General features: G+C 35.2%; 1 protein-coding gene across 1 annotated transcript in view; it reads left to right on the top strand.

Moving 5' to 3' along the window:
• LOC110994747 overlaps positions 1 to 17,743 on the top strand; it is a 32,231-nt gene extending 14,488 nt beyond the window's left edge. The window contains exons 8-23 of the mRNA XM_022261571.2: positions 3,953 to 4,009; positions 4,936 to 5,146; positions 5,424 to 5,677; positions 6,075 to 6,198; positions 6,828 to 6,948; positions 7,657 to 7,897; positions 8,015 to 8,136; positions 9,019 to 9,172; positions 11,318 to 11,474; positions 11,560 to 11,706; positions 12,396 to 12,527; positions 12,927 to 13,083; positions 13,702 to 13,840; positions 14,222 to 14,313; positions 14,681 to 14,792; positions 15,351 to 17,743. Of these exons, the coding sequence (XP_022117263.2) occupies positions 3,953 to 4,009; positions 4,936 to 5,146; positions 5,424 to 5,677; positions 6,075 to 6,198; positions 6,828 to 6,948; positions 7,657 to 7,897; positions 8,015 to 8,136; positions 9,019 to 9,172; positions 11,318 to 11,474; positions 11,560 to 11,706; positions 12,396 to 12,527; positions 12,927 to 13,083; positions 13,702 to 13,840; positions 14,222 to 14,313; positions 14,681 to 14,792; positions 15,351 to 15,480 (2,350 nt within the window). The 3' untranslated portion in view covers positions 15,481 to 17,743. The remainder of the gene's footprint in view (positions 1 to 3,952; positions 4,010 to 4,935; positions 5,147 to 5,423; positions 5,678 to 6,074; positions 6,199 to 6,827; positions 6,949 to 7,656; positions 7,898 to 8,014; positions 8,137 to 9,018; positions 9,173 to 11,317; positions 11,475 to 11,559; positions 11,707 to 12,395; positions 12,528 to 12,926; positions 13,084 to 13,701; positions 13,841 to 14,221; positions 14,314 to 14,680; positions 14,793 to 15,350) is intronic.
• Positions 17,744 to 19,637: the final 1,894 nt, after the last annotated feature.

Raw genomic sequence — 19,637 nt, 5'->3', positions numbered from 1 at the left:
TTAACAAAGAGGCATTAGTTAGACTTCATTCGCTTTTACTCAATTATCGAGATTGCTTTGCATTTAATTTAGGAGAAATAGGTTGTATCAGCTCAACTAAAATGAAAATAGACTTATTGGATGACAAACCTGTAGTTTACCGACCGTATAGATTATCCTTTTCGGAAAGAGGTCAGGTTAAGGAGATAATAAACGACTTGTTGCAAAATGATATTATACAAGAGTCTAATTCAAATTATGCCAGTCCTATTTTATTGGTAAGGAAGAAAACAGGAGAACAGCGCTTATGCGTTGATTATAGGGCTCTCAATAGTAAAACGAGGAAGGATTGTTTCCCTTTGCCGATAATCGATGATCAATTAACTAACCTTAGTGGCAATAGATTCTTTACATCGTTAGATCTGATTTCTGGGTATTATCAGGTGCCGGTGGCGGAAGAGAGTCGTCCATTGACTGCGTTCGTGACGCCAGATGGTCATTATGAATTTAAAAGGATGCCGTTTGGTCTCGCGAATGCTCCAGCTGTATTTCAGAGATCAATGAATACAATGCTTGGTAATAAACGTGATGAGTTAGCGTTGGCTTATTTGGATGACATTCTTGTGCCATCGGTTACCCTGGAGGAGGGATTTGAGAGGTTAGAGAATGTTTTGAAATTGTTACGGCAAAATGGGCTCACTTTAAAATTATCTAAATGCCGATTCTTCAATAATACCCTGGACTATTTAGGCTATGAGATTTCTGCAGAAGGCATACGTCCTAACGAAAGTAAGATTCTAGCTGTTAAAGAGTTTCCTGTTCCTCAGAACGTACATGAAGTCCGTCAGTTTTTGGGACTAGCAGGATATTTTAGAAAATTTATCAAAAGTTTCGGTGAGATAGCCAGGCCTCTTACCAACTTACTCAAGAAGGGTAATGTTTTTAAATGGACAGATAAAGAATTTCATTCGTTTAATACCTTAAAAGATAAGTTAATTGACCGACCAGTTTTAGCTCTATACAATCCTAATTTTGAAACTGAGTTGCATACGGATGCAAGTTCTCTAGGCGTGGGTGGGATATTGATGCAATGGCAGCTGGAGTCGCGTGCTCTCAAGCCAATTGCTTACTTTAGCCGGCAAACCACCCCGGAAGAGCGTCACTTGCACTCTTATGAACTCGAGACCCTTGCAATTGTTTGTTCGTTAAAGAAATTTAGGGTATATTTGTTGGGGATTGAGTTCAAAATTGTAACAGACTGTAACGCTATTCGAACCACATTAACGAAACGCGATTTAATACCCCGAATAGCTAGGTGGTGGCTTTTAATAAGTGAGTTCAATTTTAGTATAGAATACCGGCCAGGCATCCGCATGACTCATGTGGACGCACTGAGCCGTAACACAAAATTAAAACCCGAGGTTATCGATAATTCTGCAGTTACAGTCTACAGTATCGACACTGATAACTGGCTCTTGACTTTACAAATGTCAGATCCTGAGATATCCCGAATATATAAAATTCTTAAGCCTGAGTGTGATGAGGAAGCTAAAGATATTAAGAGAAACTATTTAATTAAGAACAGTAGAGTATATAGGAGAGTTGATGATAAGCTCTGTTTAGTAATTCCTCGCAGTGCTCGATGGCAAATATGTAAATCTAACCACGATGACGCAGGTCATCTAGGAATATCAAAGACTACCGAGAAAATTCAATCTGTTTTCTGGTTTCCTAAGTTACGTAGATTTGTAAAAAAGTATGTTAAGTCTTGTATTAAGTGTGCTTATAATAAGGATAATACGTCTCGACATAAGAAGGGTCAGTTGTATCCGATAGAGAAGGTTAACATCCCGTTCCACACCATTCACATTGACCACTTGGGTCCATTTGTCAAAAGCAAGAACGGCAATGTTTACATTCTCACCATAGTGGATGGATTTACCAAGTATTTGTTTGTAAGAGCTGTTAAGGATACAAAGACTAAAACAACTGTTAAAGTATTACAAAATATTTTTTATGACTTCGGTTTACCATCCCGAATTATATCAGATCGAGGTACCTCTTTTACTTCAGCAGCTTTTAAATATTTTTGTGATACCCATGGTATTAAACATGTTTTGAATGCTGTTGCGTGTCCCAGAGCCAACGGCCAAGCCGAAAGATATAACCAAACGATATTAAATTCACTTGCAAAGTATTCTGACGGTGAGGACGAACGGAACTGGGACATGTGTGTAGGAAAAATTCAGTGGGGAATTAATAATGCAACAAACTCCACCACTCAAAAGACAGCTACGGAAGCATTATTTGGAACCAGATTGAAAGATAGCCTAAGTAATATGTTAGATATAAATAACGAGCCTAATTCAAACCTTACAGAAGTGAGGCAAGAAGTTCGTACAAATATTGAGTCTAGTCAAATTAAACAAAAACATAACTACGATCAAAACAGAGTTCCTGCCCCGACTTATAAAGTAGGGGATTTAATTAAAATAACTAGAACTAATTTTAGTAATAAAGGTAATAGTACTAAGTTAATGTCAAAATTTATAGGCCCCTTCAAAATAGCAAAAATTTTGGGCAATGATAGGTATAAAATTGTCGAAATACCTGGCTTTAGTAAACGCAAAAATAAATTCGATAGTGTGGTTGCGGTAGACAGGATTTGCCCGTGGATCAATATAAATGTGTCCGAACATAATGATAATTTAGATGCAGTAGCTAGCAGCAGTAGTACGTCTGATAGCGAAAGTAACAAAAGTGACAAATAAACTATCACACAATCAATCTGAATCCAAATAATAGCCGAATGTAATGATTGTAAATAATGATGTAAATGTAATGAATTTATGATAAAAACCAAATGTATAGATAGGTTACAATTAGTTCACATGAAACTAAAATATTTTGATAGTGTACTTATTTGAATTTATAAAACCTTCCCATGATTATATACCGTGCGTCAGGAGATCGCACGTAGTCGGACGGCCGAATGTAATGAATTTAGGATAACTTATTATTATTTTACAAATTTATTATTTAAATTACGTTTATTTTAATTAATAGTTATATTCAATTTACAAGTTACTTTATTTGATGATTGTACTTGATTCACGATTTAACGAATTTATGATATGTTATTATTTTACAATTTTATTATGCTTAAAATTATTATTTATAATTTAGAATATAGATTATTTGATGATTGTATTTGTTAAATATGTTTTACTCGATGTAAGTAAGTTAATTGATTCGACACCAACATTCACGAACAAAATGACGAGTCGTCTTGAGACGATCAAAAATAAGCGGGAGCATTCGGGCCGGTCCGCTTGACGAGGACGGTCGTTAGTGTGTAAGCTGTAAGGTTGCTTGGGAATCATAAGTGCTGGAAGTACATATTATAATTAATGTTGTAACAAAGCAGGCGTTTGTATTGTACGACGAGGATCGATTGTGAGAATTCGTTACACTCGAAAGAGAACTATTAAAGCATACGACCAACCAGACTCCAGAACATAGACCACTCCTTATATGGGAATTGTATTCGTTTTTATCCCAAGCGAAATTAGTGAATTATCACTGAAAAAAATAAAAACTCGCTAAACATAAGTTATTCAATAAAGCTTTTTATAAAGTTGACGATTATTAAAATGATCATAATCTTTGAGATTTATTTACTGCAGTCCAAACAATTTGTTTTAAAAACTTGGCGATTAAAGAGAGTGGCGGAGAGTTTCTTGCCCGCTCTACGCCCTTGACTTGCGACTTGTAAATGTATATTTAGAAAAAAATTAACATCTTTTCTGTTGACGTTCATAAGTGTTAATTTGAATTTGAAGAGATAAAAAATACAGATACAGAACAAAAAATAATATTATTCAAAAATTCTACTAGTAAGACCGCCATATATATATATATATATATTGTATCACGCCTTAGTTAAGAATTAATCCCTAATTAAATTTTTCAGGGCTCAAGAAGGGGTTCGCCGTAAATTAGAAGCTGGTCTAGCAACAGCCGAGGCTAGGTAAGTAATTTCTGAGACATATGTATTAAGTTCAGTGGTATATATATGTTCTGATATGTGTTATGTATCATATCCGGCTATCAACTGCCTTTAATTGCTTAAAACATTTTTTTTATGTAATAGCTGGCTCATCTGATGTTAAGTGATACAACCGCCCATGGACACTAACAGTTCCAGAAGGCTCGCGAGTGCGTTGCCGTCCTTTTAAGAATTGTTACGCTCTTTTTTTGGACCTAGGAAGAAAGGAAGTTGAATTGATACTGGTTGAATGTTTCAAGCAAGCGTTACTAAGGACTAGTTACTAATGTTACGAAATATATAAAATACTTCTTACTTATAATACTATCTTACAACCCATTTAAATTTGCACCGGAAACAACTTACTGCTTATTTCCGGTTCTTTATCTTAATATATATATTTCTTGTGTGCGTGTGTATGTGACTGAACTCCTCCTAAACGACTGGACCGATTTAGACGAAATTTTTTGTGTGTGTTCAAGGGGATTTGGGAATGGTTTAGATTCACAATTTTGTCCGCTGGACAATGTTTTTTTAATTAATTTTTTATTTATTAGTTGTTGTTGATTTTGGAATGTTTTACATTGGATCTGACAGACGGCGCTACCATCGCAGTGTCAAATTTTAAATAATATTCGAATTTTAATTTAAGTCTGTCCCGAAATTTAAAAAAAATTTTGTTATCATTGTGTTATATCGTATGTGACCATGTGCTGGATCGTTAGATATTGTCATAACATTTGAATAAAAATTTTCATCAAAATGGCTTATTAAAAATTGAAATTTTGAAATTAAAGACGTGTAGACAGGACAACGTCTGTCGGATCGGATCTAGTATTTTATAAATTTCATACAAAAACCGAATGATAACTTTCAATGTTTGTGTTAATTTAAAAAAAAAATCTTAGACTTCGTGCTTCCCATCCAATACTGTCCCGGGCGGACGCCTGGCGTAAAGAGAGATTGGCCCTTGCTGCTCAGCGGTTGAAGGACGAATTGAGATGGACCGGTATGGAGGATGCGGCAGCAGCCATGCAAGCCCATAAATTGCACCAACATAGATATTTTTTGCTCCGCGATCTGACTTTTATGAGGGATCGGGAACCTCTTCTTTTAAAGGTGAGATTGTTTATATTATATTATTATATACTAATTCAGTCGACTATAAGTTTTTCTTAAATTACATATTTGGGCCATATTTGGCGATGTTTGGGTCATAGCGGCAAACTTCTTTGTCGCATGATTTACGAATTTACTCCCCCGAATGCAAGGGATACCTAAAAATCCAAGAAAGAAGAAATACCAAGAGATTATTGCGCTACTGATGTATTTTTCATTTATTCATTATGGCATTGTCTAGTCGGCTGATTTTCAAACTACCCTCAAATTTAAACAGGAACTCCGGGCAGCGAAAACTCCTACCCGCGAGTTTTCTTGGGCTACCCGTATCTGGTTGCCGCACAATTGGGCTGTGATACGTCACTTCCGTGGGCGATCGGAAAGGATACCGACGGTTATCAGTAGCCGCGCTACTAATATTGTAACGCCGCGGTCGGATCCGTCCCAACCGGTGTTTCTCGCTGATCGGGAAAAGGTCCGGTCGACGAGCACCAGGTGGCCGGGGTGGAGGCTACTCAATTTCGCCCATAGGTTAGTTTTTATTTTTGGGAGGGTAGTCGCAAGTAAAAAAAACTCACAAAAACCTTAACCTTTAGGGTCCTTCAAGAAAAGAGCGTACCAATTCTTAAAAGGCCGGCAACGCACTCGCGAGCCCTCTGGCATTGAGGGTGTCCATGGGCGGCGGTATCACTTAACATCAGGTGAGCCTCCTGCCCGTTTGCCCCCTGTTCTATAAAAAAAAAAACCTTAAGTTTTTTATAACAGCTGATACTTTGAGCTAACATAAGCAGTTGCACGCGCCTACAATATAAGGATAAATTTCCTCTTCTAACATTTATTTTTGTTTTAATTAATGTATTTGAAAGCAATTTGGCGCCCCATTACATAGTACCAAAAGGAAATATACAGTTAGAGTTCAATATTACAGAACTTGGTGCTGGACCTGGAACATAATGTTCCTCTTCGGTGTAATGGTTCCTTGGTGCTCGCCGCTCTCGCTACGAACACTGCTCTGTGTCAAACCGTTTGTTCCGGACTTGGAGTTATCACAGGTATTTATTAATTAAATTTTTCATTTTGAATCCTCTTGAGTTGTAATGTATTGAATTTTGGTGCTTATTAAATCACGTGTTTTTGCCCCAATGTCTTTTAAAATACAAAATATAGTTGTGTTCAGGCCAAAACACAAGAGCGGACTAAAATTTTGTAAAATATCTCTTTTTTGAATGCGTAGTTCAGTTTTCCATTTCTGTTGAAACAATTGTTTAGCATTTGTACGTGCTTGTGCACGTGAGATTTGTCTCTGGGTAACGTACACGACTACCGTATGCCAATCCAATTCATTGTTGAGGTATAGAAGTCAAACTTAGGACTATTTAATTCGAAATCTGAAGTATTTCTGGATTCTGGCCCCTAAATCCATGTCCGCCCTAGGTTTATTTCATTTTGAGATATCCAGAAACTCTTATTTCAGCAAATTATATCGTGAATTTTAGACGTCATAACGTAATTAATCCGATGAACGCCGTGGAAGAAAAGATTCAATTATGCAATAACTTAATCAATGTTTTGTTATGACGTTGTCACGTTAAACTATCGTACGTAGACCGACTTCACCAACATTTATTCCATTTACTGTTTTACTGTAAATTGTCACAATAATTCATCTTAATGTTTTTAGGTGAACGGAACATTGTTCCCGAAACGCAGTAGCGAGACTCAGACGATGTGGTCTCGTCTGCTGCAGCTGTGGCGACATGTCTCCAAGGAACGGACCAGGTTCGAGACGGAGCCTGATACGGGTATATTGTTATTATGAAAGTATTACATTATTTTTAATAATATTAAATGCGCCTTTTCCATTGGTTATTTAAATGTCTATTTAATATAAATTTCTGATATACATAATACAGTGTAAACTCTTTATAACGTTATCCTTTATAACGATAAACTACCTATAACGTTGTAGTGAGCCCAAGTTGGTTGGTTTGCGTTAAAACTCACATATTGAAACATTCTTTATAGCGATACGCCATTCTCTATTACGAAGAAATGTGTTCATATTTGTAGACAGTAAATATTTATTATCGGTATTATTGTTTATGTTATGTTATCAGGTAACAAAAGACTTTGAAGCTCCGAAACATCCGAGGTTGGTCTAGCTTTTGTTATCCTTAATTGCCTTGTACACGTGCAGTATGACGCATTGTTTTCTCGGAAGTGATGGTCTTCGACCAAGCATACTGGGTACCTATCGTATTATCAGTCGTAAACCTACTTTGAAACTGTTAACATGTTACATTTTTTTTTGTTCACTCCATATAACGATAACTTTCTATAACGACAAAAATGCTCAGTCCCTCGAGTTTCGTTATAAACAGTTTACACTGTATATTAATTTGTTGTGTACGAATACATTGGGTACGAATTGAAACAGTTTTCTGAGTCGGCATAAAAAATCGTGAGTTATAAGTTTGCGTATTTATTGATCTTGCCGTGGCCTATTTCAGGTCTTCTGGGCAAGGGTCTATCCAGACAAGCGAACCGTGTATGGAACTATGGTATTGTGGGTGGAATGGGCTCGCTCGCTCTACTCCTTTTGTTTCCAATCGCGGCGTTGCTAGCAAGTCTGATTGCGCTGGCAATCGCAACGACCGTACCATTTTGGATGCCTTTTGCCGCGTTGACTGTTCACGCGGCGAATGCCCTGATATATGAGATCGACTCGCCTGATCCGCATGGACTTAATAGGTAAGTTAGTCCATTAAAAAATTAATTCTTATAAGACCGGCAACGCACTTGCGAGCGTTCTGTCTACATCATACAACGTCCTATTTAACGTCGTATACATAAATGTAAAATTTTCAGATGGTTTGTGCTCTTCGAAGTAGTGTTATGGCGTATTGCGATATTGGGATTGTTGCAGCCGGTTCTAGCTGTTATGGTCGCAGTACTGTTGTGCCCCATTGCTGCCTTTATACTGCTCATTGGTGAGTTTGTGTAACTGTAACTCTATTACACCTAAATATTGCTATTTGTTATATATGATTGGTTTCTTGTTCGTGACATATTGTTGAATCTTTTTAACTTTCTAACAAAGTAGTTAGTAAGGAATTGAAAATTCTTCAATAATAATGCACTGCTGAAAACTTTTTTTATTAGACAGGTTACTTAAACAAACGTACGGTAGTGAATAAATAACACATAACCTAATATTAATTATAGTACCTGGATGACCGATAAAATTATATTTTACTGGAAATGATTCCTAGCTAGATCAATTTATCGCCCCCGAAACCCCCCGTATACTAAATTTCATAAAAATCGTTGGAACCGATTCCGAGATTCCAATTATGTATATATATATAAATATACAAGTATTGCTCGTTTAAAGATATAATAAGATAAGATAATATACAACTTCAAAGACATCTACAGAATACAGACTATACATAAAGATATACGATTTTCTGTGTAATTAATTGTTGGCATAGTTTCTTATGAAGGTACATACCATTATCTTATCAAAAACTTCTTGAATGTTCAACCAGTATAAATTGTAGAGTTAACACCATAAACAATTTAAACTTAAATTTAGTTATGGTTAGCCGCTTACCATAAAATATTATCTATGAATCAGAAACAGAAATATATTTCCATTTTAGGCTTGCAATTCAGATTGTTAATCTAATTTCCTGAGTCGTCAAGTCTTTTTATTACTATATGAAATTTGAGAGCTTCGACAGCGCTCAAGACGAAATAGTAACTTGATATACGAATAAAATATTGTTACTAACCGACTTAAAAAAACAGGTAATTTTTTTCTTTTAATTCTTGGACAAGTTTTAATAATAAATTGTTGTATGTAATAGGTGGGGTGGGATGGTGGAGTATCCGCGGTGTATGGGAACGCGCTTCCTGGCATTGGGTCATCGTGAGAGGGGCGCGAGTGCCTGCTCACGACTCTGCCTTTTGTACGCGAGTCGCTGGACCTGGATTTCATGCGCCTGCTTCTTATCAGATCACGTAAGATGCACATCATATATACGTATACACACAAGAATTGGCAAATTTAGTTGAAAAGATATAATTTATTAAAATCCTTTGCAAATAAAACATTATTTGAACCAAATTTAAAGTTCACAAAAAATTATAGATTTTTATATAGCCGAAAACCTTTCTTTATTGTATATATCTATAGTACGGACGCGGAGCACGAAGAATTTCGTACAATGACCTTTGGGCCTACTGCCAGTGGTTAAAAACATTTTTTTTTTAAGTACGAATATTAAAAACGGTAGCTTTGATTTTTTTTTAGACTAAACGGCTTGATGGATTTATAAAAAGGAAAAGTTATGATTGCGACTAAGATTTGGTAAAAAAAAACAGAAATACTCTTAAAAAACATTTAATTTTAGTCAGAGGCATCTATTTCTGATGAACTATCAGATGTTTCGCCAGATACGTTACTACTTATATACTATACTTTAACATATATACTACTTATAACAAAACAAACCAAAGTACACGACATGTCTTTATGGTAAAAAACCTTATTATTGCCAATGAATACATATCGAGTGGCATGGATAGGCGAGCGCAGGTCGACGTCATCTACACAGATTACAGCAAATGTTTTGATCGTATTGATCATGACATCTTGCTTACTAAGTTTGCATCCATGGGTATACACGGCGACCTGTTTCGCTGGTTCAAGTCATACGTTGACAATCGTTCACAAGCGGTCGTTTTACAAGGATATACATCTAATTGGATGTCTATTCCTTCAGGTGTTCCACAGGGCTCCTTATTAGGACCCCTCTTATTTATACTATTTGTGAACGATATACTATCATGTTTTAAATATTCTAAAATATTACTATATGCGGACGACATGAAAATTATGAAGATAATAACAAACACGTAGGATGCATTACAACTCCAGGAAGATTTAAATCGATTTGAGGATTATTGTTTTCGAAACAAGCTGGATTTGAATGTCTCGAAATGCTTTTGTATGACATTTACTAGGAAAAGTAATAAAATCAGTACAACATACAAACTTAAAAATTCTGCATTAGAGGCTGTCGATGTTATTAGGGATCTTGGAGTTCTGCATGATAATAAGTTAATATTTGATTTACATGTAGATAGTATTGTACGGAAAGCGACCAAAATGCTTGGCTTTATTTTAAGAACATCATCTAGTTTTACCCAAGTTAAGACATTGAAAATTCTATATTGTGCGTATGTTAGAAGCAACTTAGAGTATGCATCACAAGTTTGGAACCCTCAGTATGCTATTTACAATAATAGAATTGAAAATATGCAAAAAAAAATTCTTAAGCACTTGCAATTTAAGGCCAAAATTTCGCTGCCTGATTACAGAGCCCGGTGTAAACATTTTCACATGTTACCATTATCATTACGACGTGATATTGCGGACACTATCTACCTTATGAAAATTGCTACTGGCGAAGTCGATTGTACTGAGCTAGTGAGTAAAATAAGCCTTCGAACATATAACAAAACACTTAGAATTATGAACATATTGCACGTGCCGAGAGTAAACACAAATTATAGAGGGGGGAACTTTATGGTTAGGGCAGCAAACAAATTCAATAACTCAACGGTGGACATTGATATGTTCGCTTGGAGTGTGGAGGCAGCAAGGAGAGCTCTGGTACAAAATTATTTTAACCAGGATGAATGAAATGTATTGACTTCATTTTCATTGTCAACAAATTAAATTCTGTTTTTCTGTTTATTGTTATTGTTTTGTTTAGCACTAAAATTTTTTGAAATGTTTAGGTACCTTCTTGTAATATATATTCATTTAAATTAAACTATTTGTGAAGATTTATAATTGGCCCATGTTGTAATGTATATATTCATCTATTTTTGTATTGTGCTGTGAATCTTCTTATGAATAAATAAATATGACTAAAAGGTTTACAATCTCTGAATACGGCGGTCACTGCATCTGTGTGAGTGCAACGGCAATAAGTTTATGCGCGAGCGACAAAGACATAAGATGATTGGTCATTCTACGAAATTCTTCGTGCTCCGCGTCCGTGCTATAACACAGACAAAGGTTATTGGATCGAGTGTAATACAGATTAGGCAAATATGTCTAAAATTATTTTTCTATATATGACTGGATTGTTTTAGCGCCGCACAAGCCCTAGCGGCGGTATGCGCACGCGCAGAATGCGAACAACTGAACGCTTGGAGTTCTCAATTGGAAGCCGCGGTTGAACGACCGTTGAGGGACTACCGTCATTTCGTTGACGCCTGTTTTGGACCATTTTCCGTTCAAATTGCTAAGGTAATTGATATAATAATTTAATTAGCATCAAGTTTTAAACGTAATTTAAATTTAAAAAATTAAAGTTTTTGAGTTTTTTTTTTAGACAGGAGCCTACAAGCAGTTGGAGAAGGAATGTAGCGAGCTGGTGGCTTCGGGTCGTGAGAAGTTGGCAGCTCGACGCCGGGATCTCGCCCTTGGACTAAGCGACGCTGCGAGGGCGAGGGTCAGGATGCCTGCGCAGGAGTTGAGGGTTCGTGCTAATATTTTTTTTATCCGTCAGGAGATTACCAACTGCGCTACCGGTCTTTTGAAATACCTGGAGTGGTAGTTGGTTCCATAATGTGGTGATGCCATAAGATAAGGTGGAATAGGTGGAATTTCGTGACGTCACTGTCGTGACGATGATGAAAGTTAGCCGTAGGTAATCAGGAGAGTTCTTCGGATATATGCGATAGAAGATGTAGAAACAGCCTCCATCTTTACGCAGCGTCCAAGGATCAAGTTGATCAGAAAGATCAAGGTTAATGATTCGGGCTGTTCTGCGTTGGGTACAGTCAAAAGGAAGTTGGTATTGGGGAGCCCCTATCAAATGATTTGGCTAACGCCCGAACCCAATAATTAATCCACAATCTGAGATCAGACCGTGACAGTCGATCCACCTATCTGCATCCCAATAACCAAACACTACGAAGACAATCCATTTTTGGCGACGGATAGAATGCAATCTCTTCGCTCTTTACACTCGTATTTCATAAACTCAAACTCAAAATTTATTTATTCATATAGGTAACAATGTACACTTATGAACATCAAAAAAAAGAAATATTAAATGAATTGAATTTTACATTTACTGCCAGTTCTCAAATCAAGCGCGTAGAACGGAAGAGCAATATAATCAATATGAACCAAATTTCAGTTTTAATATTTATTTATTTTCAGAAAGCGATACACGCGTCAGCCCTAGAGTTGGCCCGAATGTTTGGCCACGCGGCCCGCAGTGAAGAGTGGTGGACCGCGAGGGGCCTGGAACCAGGCGATTGGCACGCCTTGGCCGCTAATACGCTCGTCGAGGTATTGGACAATGCTTTTGGGGTTACTTGTGACTTTTTTTTTGGCTTTCCAATGATACCTTTGGTTTAAAGTGACTAAACGAACGTTTGAGTATACAGCCATTGTTTCATAAGCAGAACTACTGAAATTTACCTCCCCTTGTCAGCAAAAGAGAGGGGGGTAAATTGCAGCAAAAGTAAGCAAATCTCTCAAAAATAGTAGTGTTCAAACGTATTATTTTTTGTGGGAATCCTCGAAAATGCATTTCGTTTTTAAGCATAGACAATGTGTGTTAATAATTACTGTTGACGTCATCACCACAAAAGGAAATCAAAGCCCCCCCCCCAAATCACCCCCCCTTTAGTGCTTACGTCATACTTGAACCGCCCCAATGAATTAAAATTTAAATATTTAATTTAGGTGTTCGATGCGGAAATCCTAGTTGCCCTAGAAGAGGGCGAGGCGCGCCTGTCCCTAGACGCAGGGCCGGGCGTGAACACGTGGGCAGGTCGCTGTGCCAGGGACCACGCCCCGCCTGACGTTCTCGCTGAGAGAGATGATTGGGGTATTGCACCTGGTAAGCTCAATATTTATATAAGATATTTTTATGAGTATTATACGAATTGTAATTTTAAAAGAAGTTTAAGGTGATATAATTTTTATCTAAACAGTATAGGGTTTCCCAGGGATTCCTAATGGTCTTTTCTTCTTTGTGCTTAGCTTTAAAGTCCCCTTTATTGAGGTATAATGCTTTAGTGAGAAAGTACAACGAACGAGAAGATGCAACTTTCGTTCAATTGTGATTGGTCAAGGGTCTCATATCGAATACGTGACACGATACGTCCTGCCTGTGTGAGTGTGCGAGTTTATTGCCAGTTCTTCTCTTCCGTTCTATGCCCTTGATTTGAGAACTGGCAGTAAATGTAAAATTAAATTCATTTAATATTTCTTTTTTTTGACGTTCATAAGTGTACATTGTTACCTACATGAATAAATAAATTTTGAATTTGTGTGACCAATCACAATTAAATGCGTTTCGTCTTTGGTTTTTCCTTAAAAAGGACGTTTACATATTGTCCCCATTGGGACATGTGTGATGTTTGAGAGTATAAATAAAATCTCTTCGTTTGAATTGTAGCAAGAATTTATTAAATCATATTTATCTCCGTTTTTTTTAATATTTATGATACTTTAGGAATGTGGGGAGAATGGGGTGGGTCAGCTCTTCCGAGAGTGCCGGCGCCATCTTTGGAAGCGAGTGCGTTTAGCCCCCGCGCACCTCACATGCCTCCAGTGCCACACCCTGCCACTGTAGCTTTAGTACTACATAATAGGTACCTTATTGTGATTATTAATACTTAAAATAATAATTACAAACTAAATCCCATGAAAGGTTTTAAAATACCAACTTTCAAATAGACTAAGAAAAATTGCATTTGGGACTTATGCCATTATTAATGAACATTATTGGTAATTATTGAACAAAATAGTTCAGTCATTACACGGTAGAGTTAAAAAGTTTGTCGCATTGAACTGTTGGTGTACTACAAGGATCTATTTCCGGTACGCTTTTATTCTTTATGTATGTAAATGACCTTTTGTTGGATGCGGATTTGTTTGGTGATTATTTGAAATGAAATTAAAGATTATAGTATAATTGATAAAATTACATAACAAATACAGCAATTTCTAATACCAATACCAATTCATTGCAGAGAGTCTGATAACCCAGTGCCATTGGAGACAGAACTTTGTGTGGAAATACTTCGCGGGCTAGAAGACGCACCCGACTGCGACGATAAAAGAGGTATTTCTTTTTAAGTACAATCTAGGCATCACGATCTAGCTAGAATTCACATATATTTAAAAAAAAAATTTGAATTGTAAGAATAGAATAATAAAATTTTATTTGTATTTCTTTAAACATACTACTACGACATACTTTAATGTTTTAACGAAGTGTGAAAAAAGAATATGTATAAGTTTTTATTATTATCAAATCAATAAATATCATACATTGAGATTTTGTCTAAATCTTTCAATGTAAAATTCTCCGTAAGAATTTATATATTTATTTATTAAATCACCTATAAACATTACTTAACTAACATAACGCTAAATAAACAACATTAAGTTGATAAACACAAAGAAACTTAATTGTTAATTTGTCACAGAGGGTGTAGAAAGATACCGGGGTGGTGGGAGCGAGGCTAGCAGCGAGAGCAGTGGCTCCATCTCGCCTGATGAGGAACGGCTTCCAGACACGCCTGAATCTGCGCTATGCAGGTATTGAAACAATCGTTATGTAAGAATATCTATTAAGGCTTCACGTGTGCTAAGTTTTCTTTGTATCTATGTACTGATTACCATAAAATTTAAAAGGCCGGCAACGCACTCGCGACCTTTCTGGCATTCGGTATCCATAGGCGGTATCATAACATCGGATGAGCCTCCTTTCAAGCATTGGTACCCTCTCCTCTTGAACGAAACTGCCGTGACCATAATAATAGTTTTATTAAATCTCTTAATTTTTAAAAATAATAGTTTTAATAAATCTCTTAATTTTTAAAAATAATAGTTTTATTTAATCTCTTAATTTTTAAAAATAATAGTTTTATTAAATCTCTTAATTTTTAAAAATAATAGTTTTATTAAATCTCTTAATTTTTAAAAATAATAGTTTTATTAAATCTCTTAATTTTTTTACGATTTTAGTAATGTTATTACTTTTTTTAAAAATATATACTCAATTCGGATTTCTTACCTCTTTTCCATTTTTCGATATAATATATCCTATTATATATAACGTATACGAAAAAAACTATATTTTTATGAATCTTCTAGAATATCTCCAAGCGCAGAGCGCGCGGCGTGTCGATGGACATTGACGGGTCGAGGTGTTCGCCTGAGGGCGGACTTGGCTAGTCCCGAAGACGTCACGTTGGACACGGACCGACACGGTACGTCCGTCTGACACATGTGACTTATCACATTGAAGGTAATTAGCGAAATGTGACTGAAACAACACGGAAGTCGGAAGTAAGAATCTCGAGACTGTTAATTGTCAACTGAAATTAAATTGAAATTGTCAATCCGTCAAAGCCTTAAAAATCAAATAGATTAACTACTACTAAAATAATAGTCGACAAAAAACTACACATATTTTGTGAAAATTCAATTTTCTTGACTCCAATAACTCGTTCGTACGTTAGTTCGTTCATTTTACAAACGAAATTGCTAATAATCCAATTGTGTGGTTTTTTTGATGTATCTATACTCCCTTACTTATAAATTTAGTTAATGAACTGAACACAGTTTTGATGAAAAATTAAAAAGTTATTGCTGCTAGGCGAAACCATACAAGAAAACAGTAAAAAAAAGAATCGACATCTGTGCGAGAGTGCCAACCCTGATTTATAATACACAAATGAATTATAATATTAACAAAGACAACTAATAATCAATAACCTTTGGTCAAAAATTATTTACATTTAAAAATACAAATATCTGTCTGTATTTCATAAGTTTGGATAGGTTTATGTATTGTTTAAAAATTGTTGAAATGAATTCTGTATATCTTCAAAAACTCAACCTATCGATTAAACTATATTTAACATAATAAATATTTAACAATGACGTCATAAAAACTATTTACATAATTAAAGTAGCACCATACAAACTGATCCCTTCACACGACTATTAAAAATGTCCATTAATCGATCGTGTACCTTGACCTTTTTCGTATGGATATAGGCCCGCTCGGATATGTACGTTACAGAACGTACGTATGGAACGCATGTGTACGTACTGTTAGTATGTGATCTTTATTGCTAAAGTTTAACTAATATGCTAGTTATCAATATATCAATTAAAAAATTACCAAGCGGCAGCAGAGGCAGTCGATTTTCGATCCTTAACAAAACATCTCTGTTTTCTAAATATATATATATAACATATTATAAGTTCCCGTGTACGTAAGGGGGCGGTCTATTCGTTGCGCGCAACCGCCTGTTAGCTTAGGAGTATTGACTGAAGCCTGGGGTCCTAGCGGTTGAATCGATGTTAATTATTTTAAAGGTTCTTTGAATCGAGTTTATAAGTAAGGGAATTTTTGCTTATATAATAAAAGTAATGGACTCACAGTTATAGATTCGTTATCATTAATAGTGAATTCAATAAAAACTCGAAAATTTCATTAGTTACTTTAAGTAACGTAAGCTACCCTCAAAATTAATATTACGAGTGTAACGTGACCTTTTTAGCTTTCGTTTGTATTTATGGCGAACTAAATGGTTTAAGAATGATCTTTGTATGATTAAGTATATGATTCATGAAATTTGAAAATTGTGTAAATAATTTAGAAGCTTAAAATGGCTCAATGTTAAAGAATCTCGATATAACGTAATAAATTCTAAATTTAGTAACGGCTTAAGCATTTATAGGTTAAGGTTTCGGAACGCTTAAAGCAGGAATTGATAGTGTTCGATTTTTGAATTTCTGACATTGTAAACCGCTAAAAATATTTCACTGACAGTGCAATTTTTTTTCCAGAGTTATAAATCGATTATGTGATTATTTTAATGTATCCCGCAAAATCTAGTTTAATTTTATTTAATTTTGAGTTATCTAAAGTTATTTTTTACGATATCAGAAATTCAATTGCAAATATACCTCACAAGTGCACTTGAACAATACAACGATGTGCACGCTTACAATTAGATTGTATCGGACCGTATTTCAATAATTATATTATTCGACTCATTATTTTAATTGTCTTATTAATATGGGTTAATAATAATATAACAATCTAGAAAAAAAATCAGGTTACACAGTTGTATTAACATATATCCTTTTTGTTGATTTTTAATACGATTACAAATTGTCTATGGTCCCTTACTAGAAGTCGTTATAAGTATAATCCTAATTATAAGGTTGTGTTGAGTTGAGTGTGAATAATTAGATATTTTATTTAGCTAAGTTAATATAATTATGACGCAGCTATGTTTTATCTATTATGTGTCTGCACAAAAGATTTTGCATATAATAACAATCAAGTCCATTTTTAATGGTCCAGCTTTAGGTTTTGGCCATAACAGAAATTGGCATATGAAATTTTGAGCATTTATTCATTATAAGTTACGATTTGTAATACAGTAGATACGGGATGCATCAAAGATCTGGTTAACCGGTAATATTTAATGTTCTGGTCAGTTCGTTTTTAGTGTTCATTCGTCGACGTGTAAATGGCCATATCGTCAATTGTATCCGATATTAGTGTGATGTCGAACTTCTTTATCCTCCCCAGAAGGGTATTTTTGAAAAAAAAAATGGCGGTAACCTTATAATAAATGATCAAGTTTCTACTGTATATATGTATCTTGTGGGCCTAAACATTTTTGTTATAGGATATCGAATTATAATAGTAAGCTAAAATTTCAATGAGTGCCTATATTTCAATTATTTTAATAGATTTTAGAATTAAATAAGACTCATCCAGGTTACATACCTTTAGTGTATTTTTGCAATGACATGTGGATTAATGGCAAAGAAATTTAAAGCCCTGACTAAAGCTTCGGTAAGTCGACAGTTTGATAATTTTTGTCTTTTAAAGTCTGTCTTTACTCAAAATCTCTCTCTCGAAAAACGATTCCAAATAGAAAATATTTCTATAAATTTTACAAAATAAAAATCGGATCTTTTTGTAAAAAAACTTTACTTTTGCCCTTAATCCACCGAGTCGCCTTAGAATTTAGCGAGCACGTGTTGCGAGCCGGCCAGAATTGTAGACTGTACAGCACTATTTTATTTATGCACGTTTATGTATTAAGAATAACATTGTTATAATCCTATTAGCGCTGCAATAGGAACGAGACATTTCGATTCTGATAATATTTGCCATCATTATTGACAGTTTTTGAAAATACAGATGGTTACACACTTAGCCAAGTTACATGTTCTGTTTTTGAAACGTCAGTGTCAAATCTTAGTGTGGGAACTTTTGCGCGCAACACGCAAGACTTTTCATTCAAATATTTAGACATACACGTCTTTGAATCTCGTAGTTTTCAAGCAAATAATGAAATGGACTCAAGTATTGAAATATAAGTATTTAGCCTAGTTTTAGTTTTGAAAATACTCAAACCAATCCAAAGAATTGTTGCAATCTGACGACAAGCTTTAGTTAGATTAAAGAGTTATTATTGCTTAAATAATATACCCGATCTAAGATATACATTAAGTCGTATATTGGCACTTTTTTTACTTTTATTTATTGAAGACTTTGCAGATATCTCACACATGACGCTTTAATCCTTAAGCCTCGTTTTCATGATAAACATTAGTTTAGCAACAGTTGATCAACATTGTTGATGAGTGGCAAGAATGTAGTATATAGTGTTATGTTCTCTGTATGAGTATCTAATGTATAGGATGCTTTTGATTTAAACAGTTTCTTAATTGCATTATTTTATCATTGCTCCACACTATTGCCATGTTTATAAACGATCCAAAACACGTCCACACACGTCAACAATTGTGCATAAACAGATGTTGCCGCGCGTGTCTCGTCGGTAGAGCCACAGTATTTCATTGTCAATTGCAACACGCTGATTCATCATTGTTGCTAAACAAATGTTTACCATGAATACGAGGTTTTAGTCTGCAAATCTGTTTTACATGCGTTTATTTTTAATATAAATGTATTGTTTTTAATTACATAATGAGATATATTGAATGAATGATACCTGTTGTTTTATTTCCTTCAATGTTGACAGAAGTTCTGTAATCTCTACAGAACGCTGACGGTTCGTACTTCGTGCGTTTGACTTTTAGTATGGCAATACTGATTACAGTATCAAGATTTAGATTAAGATTCTATATTAAACTAGCGACCCGCCCCGGCGTCGCACGGGTGCAATGCTGATACTAAATACACTACAGAAAATCTATGAACGTTGTATATAAAAATGTGGGTTATCCATGAGATAGACATATACCATCATGGACTTTTCTGTAGACCTTTTCAATGTGTACAATACTTAGTACATTATTTTGATAAATCTCATAGGGTACGCCTGCGTTTGCAATGTAAGCGGAAAAATGTAATTATTTACGACGTCACATTAGAAACCT

The sequence above is a fragment of the Pieris rapae genome, chromosome 17, assembly GCF_905147795.1.
Source record: "Pieris rapae chromosome 17, ilPieRapa1.1, whole genome shotgun sequence".
NCBI lineage: Eukaryota > Metazoa > Arthropoda > Insecta > Lepidoptera > Pieridae > Pieris > Pieris rapae.
Note: the sequence above shows the minus strand (reverse complement) of the source record. Positions and strands in the feature narration are given on the sequence as shown.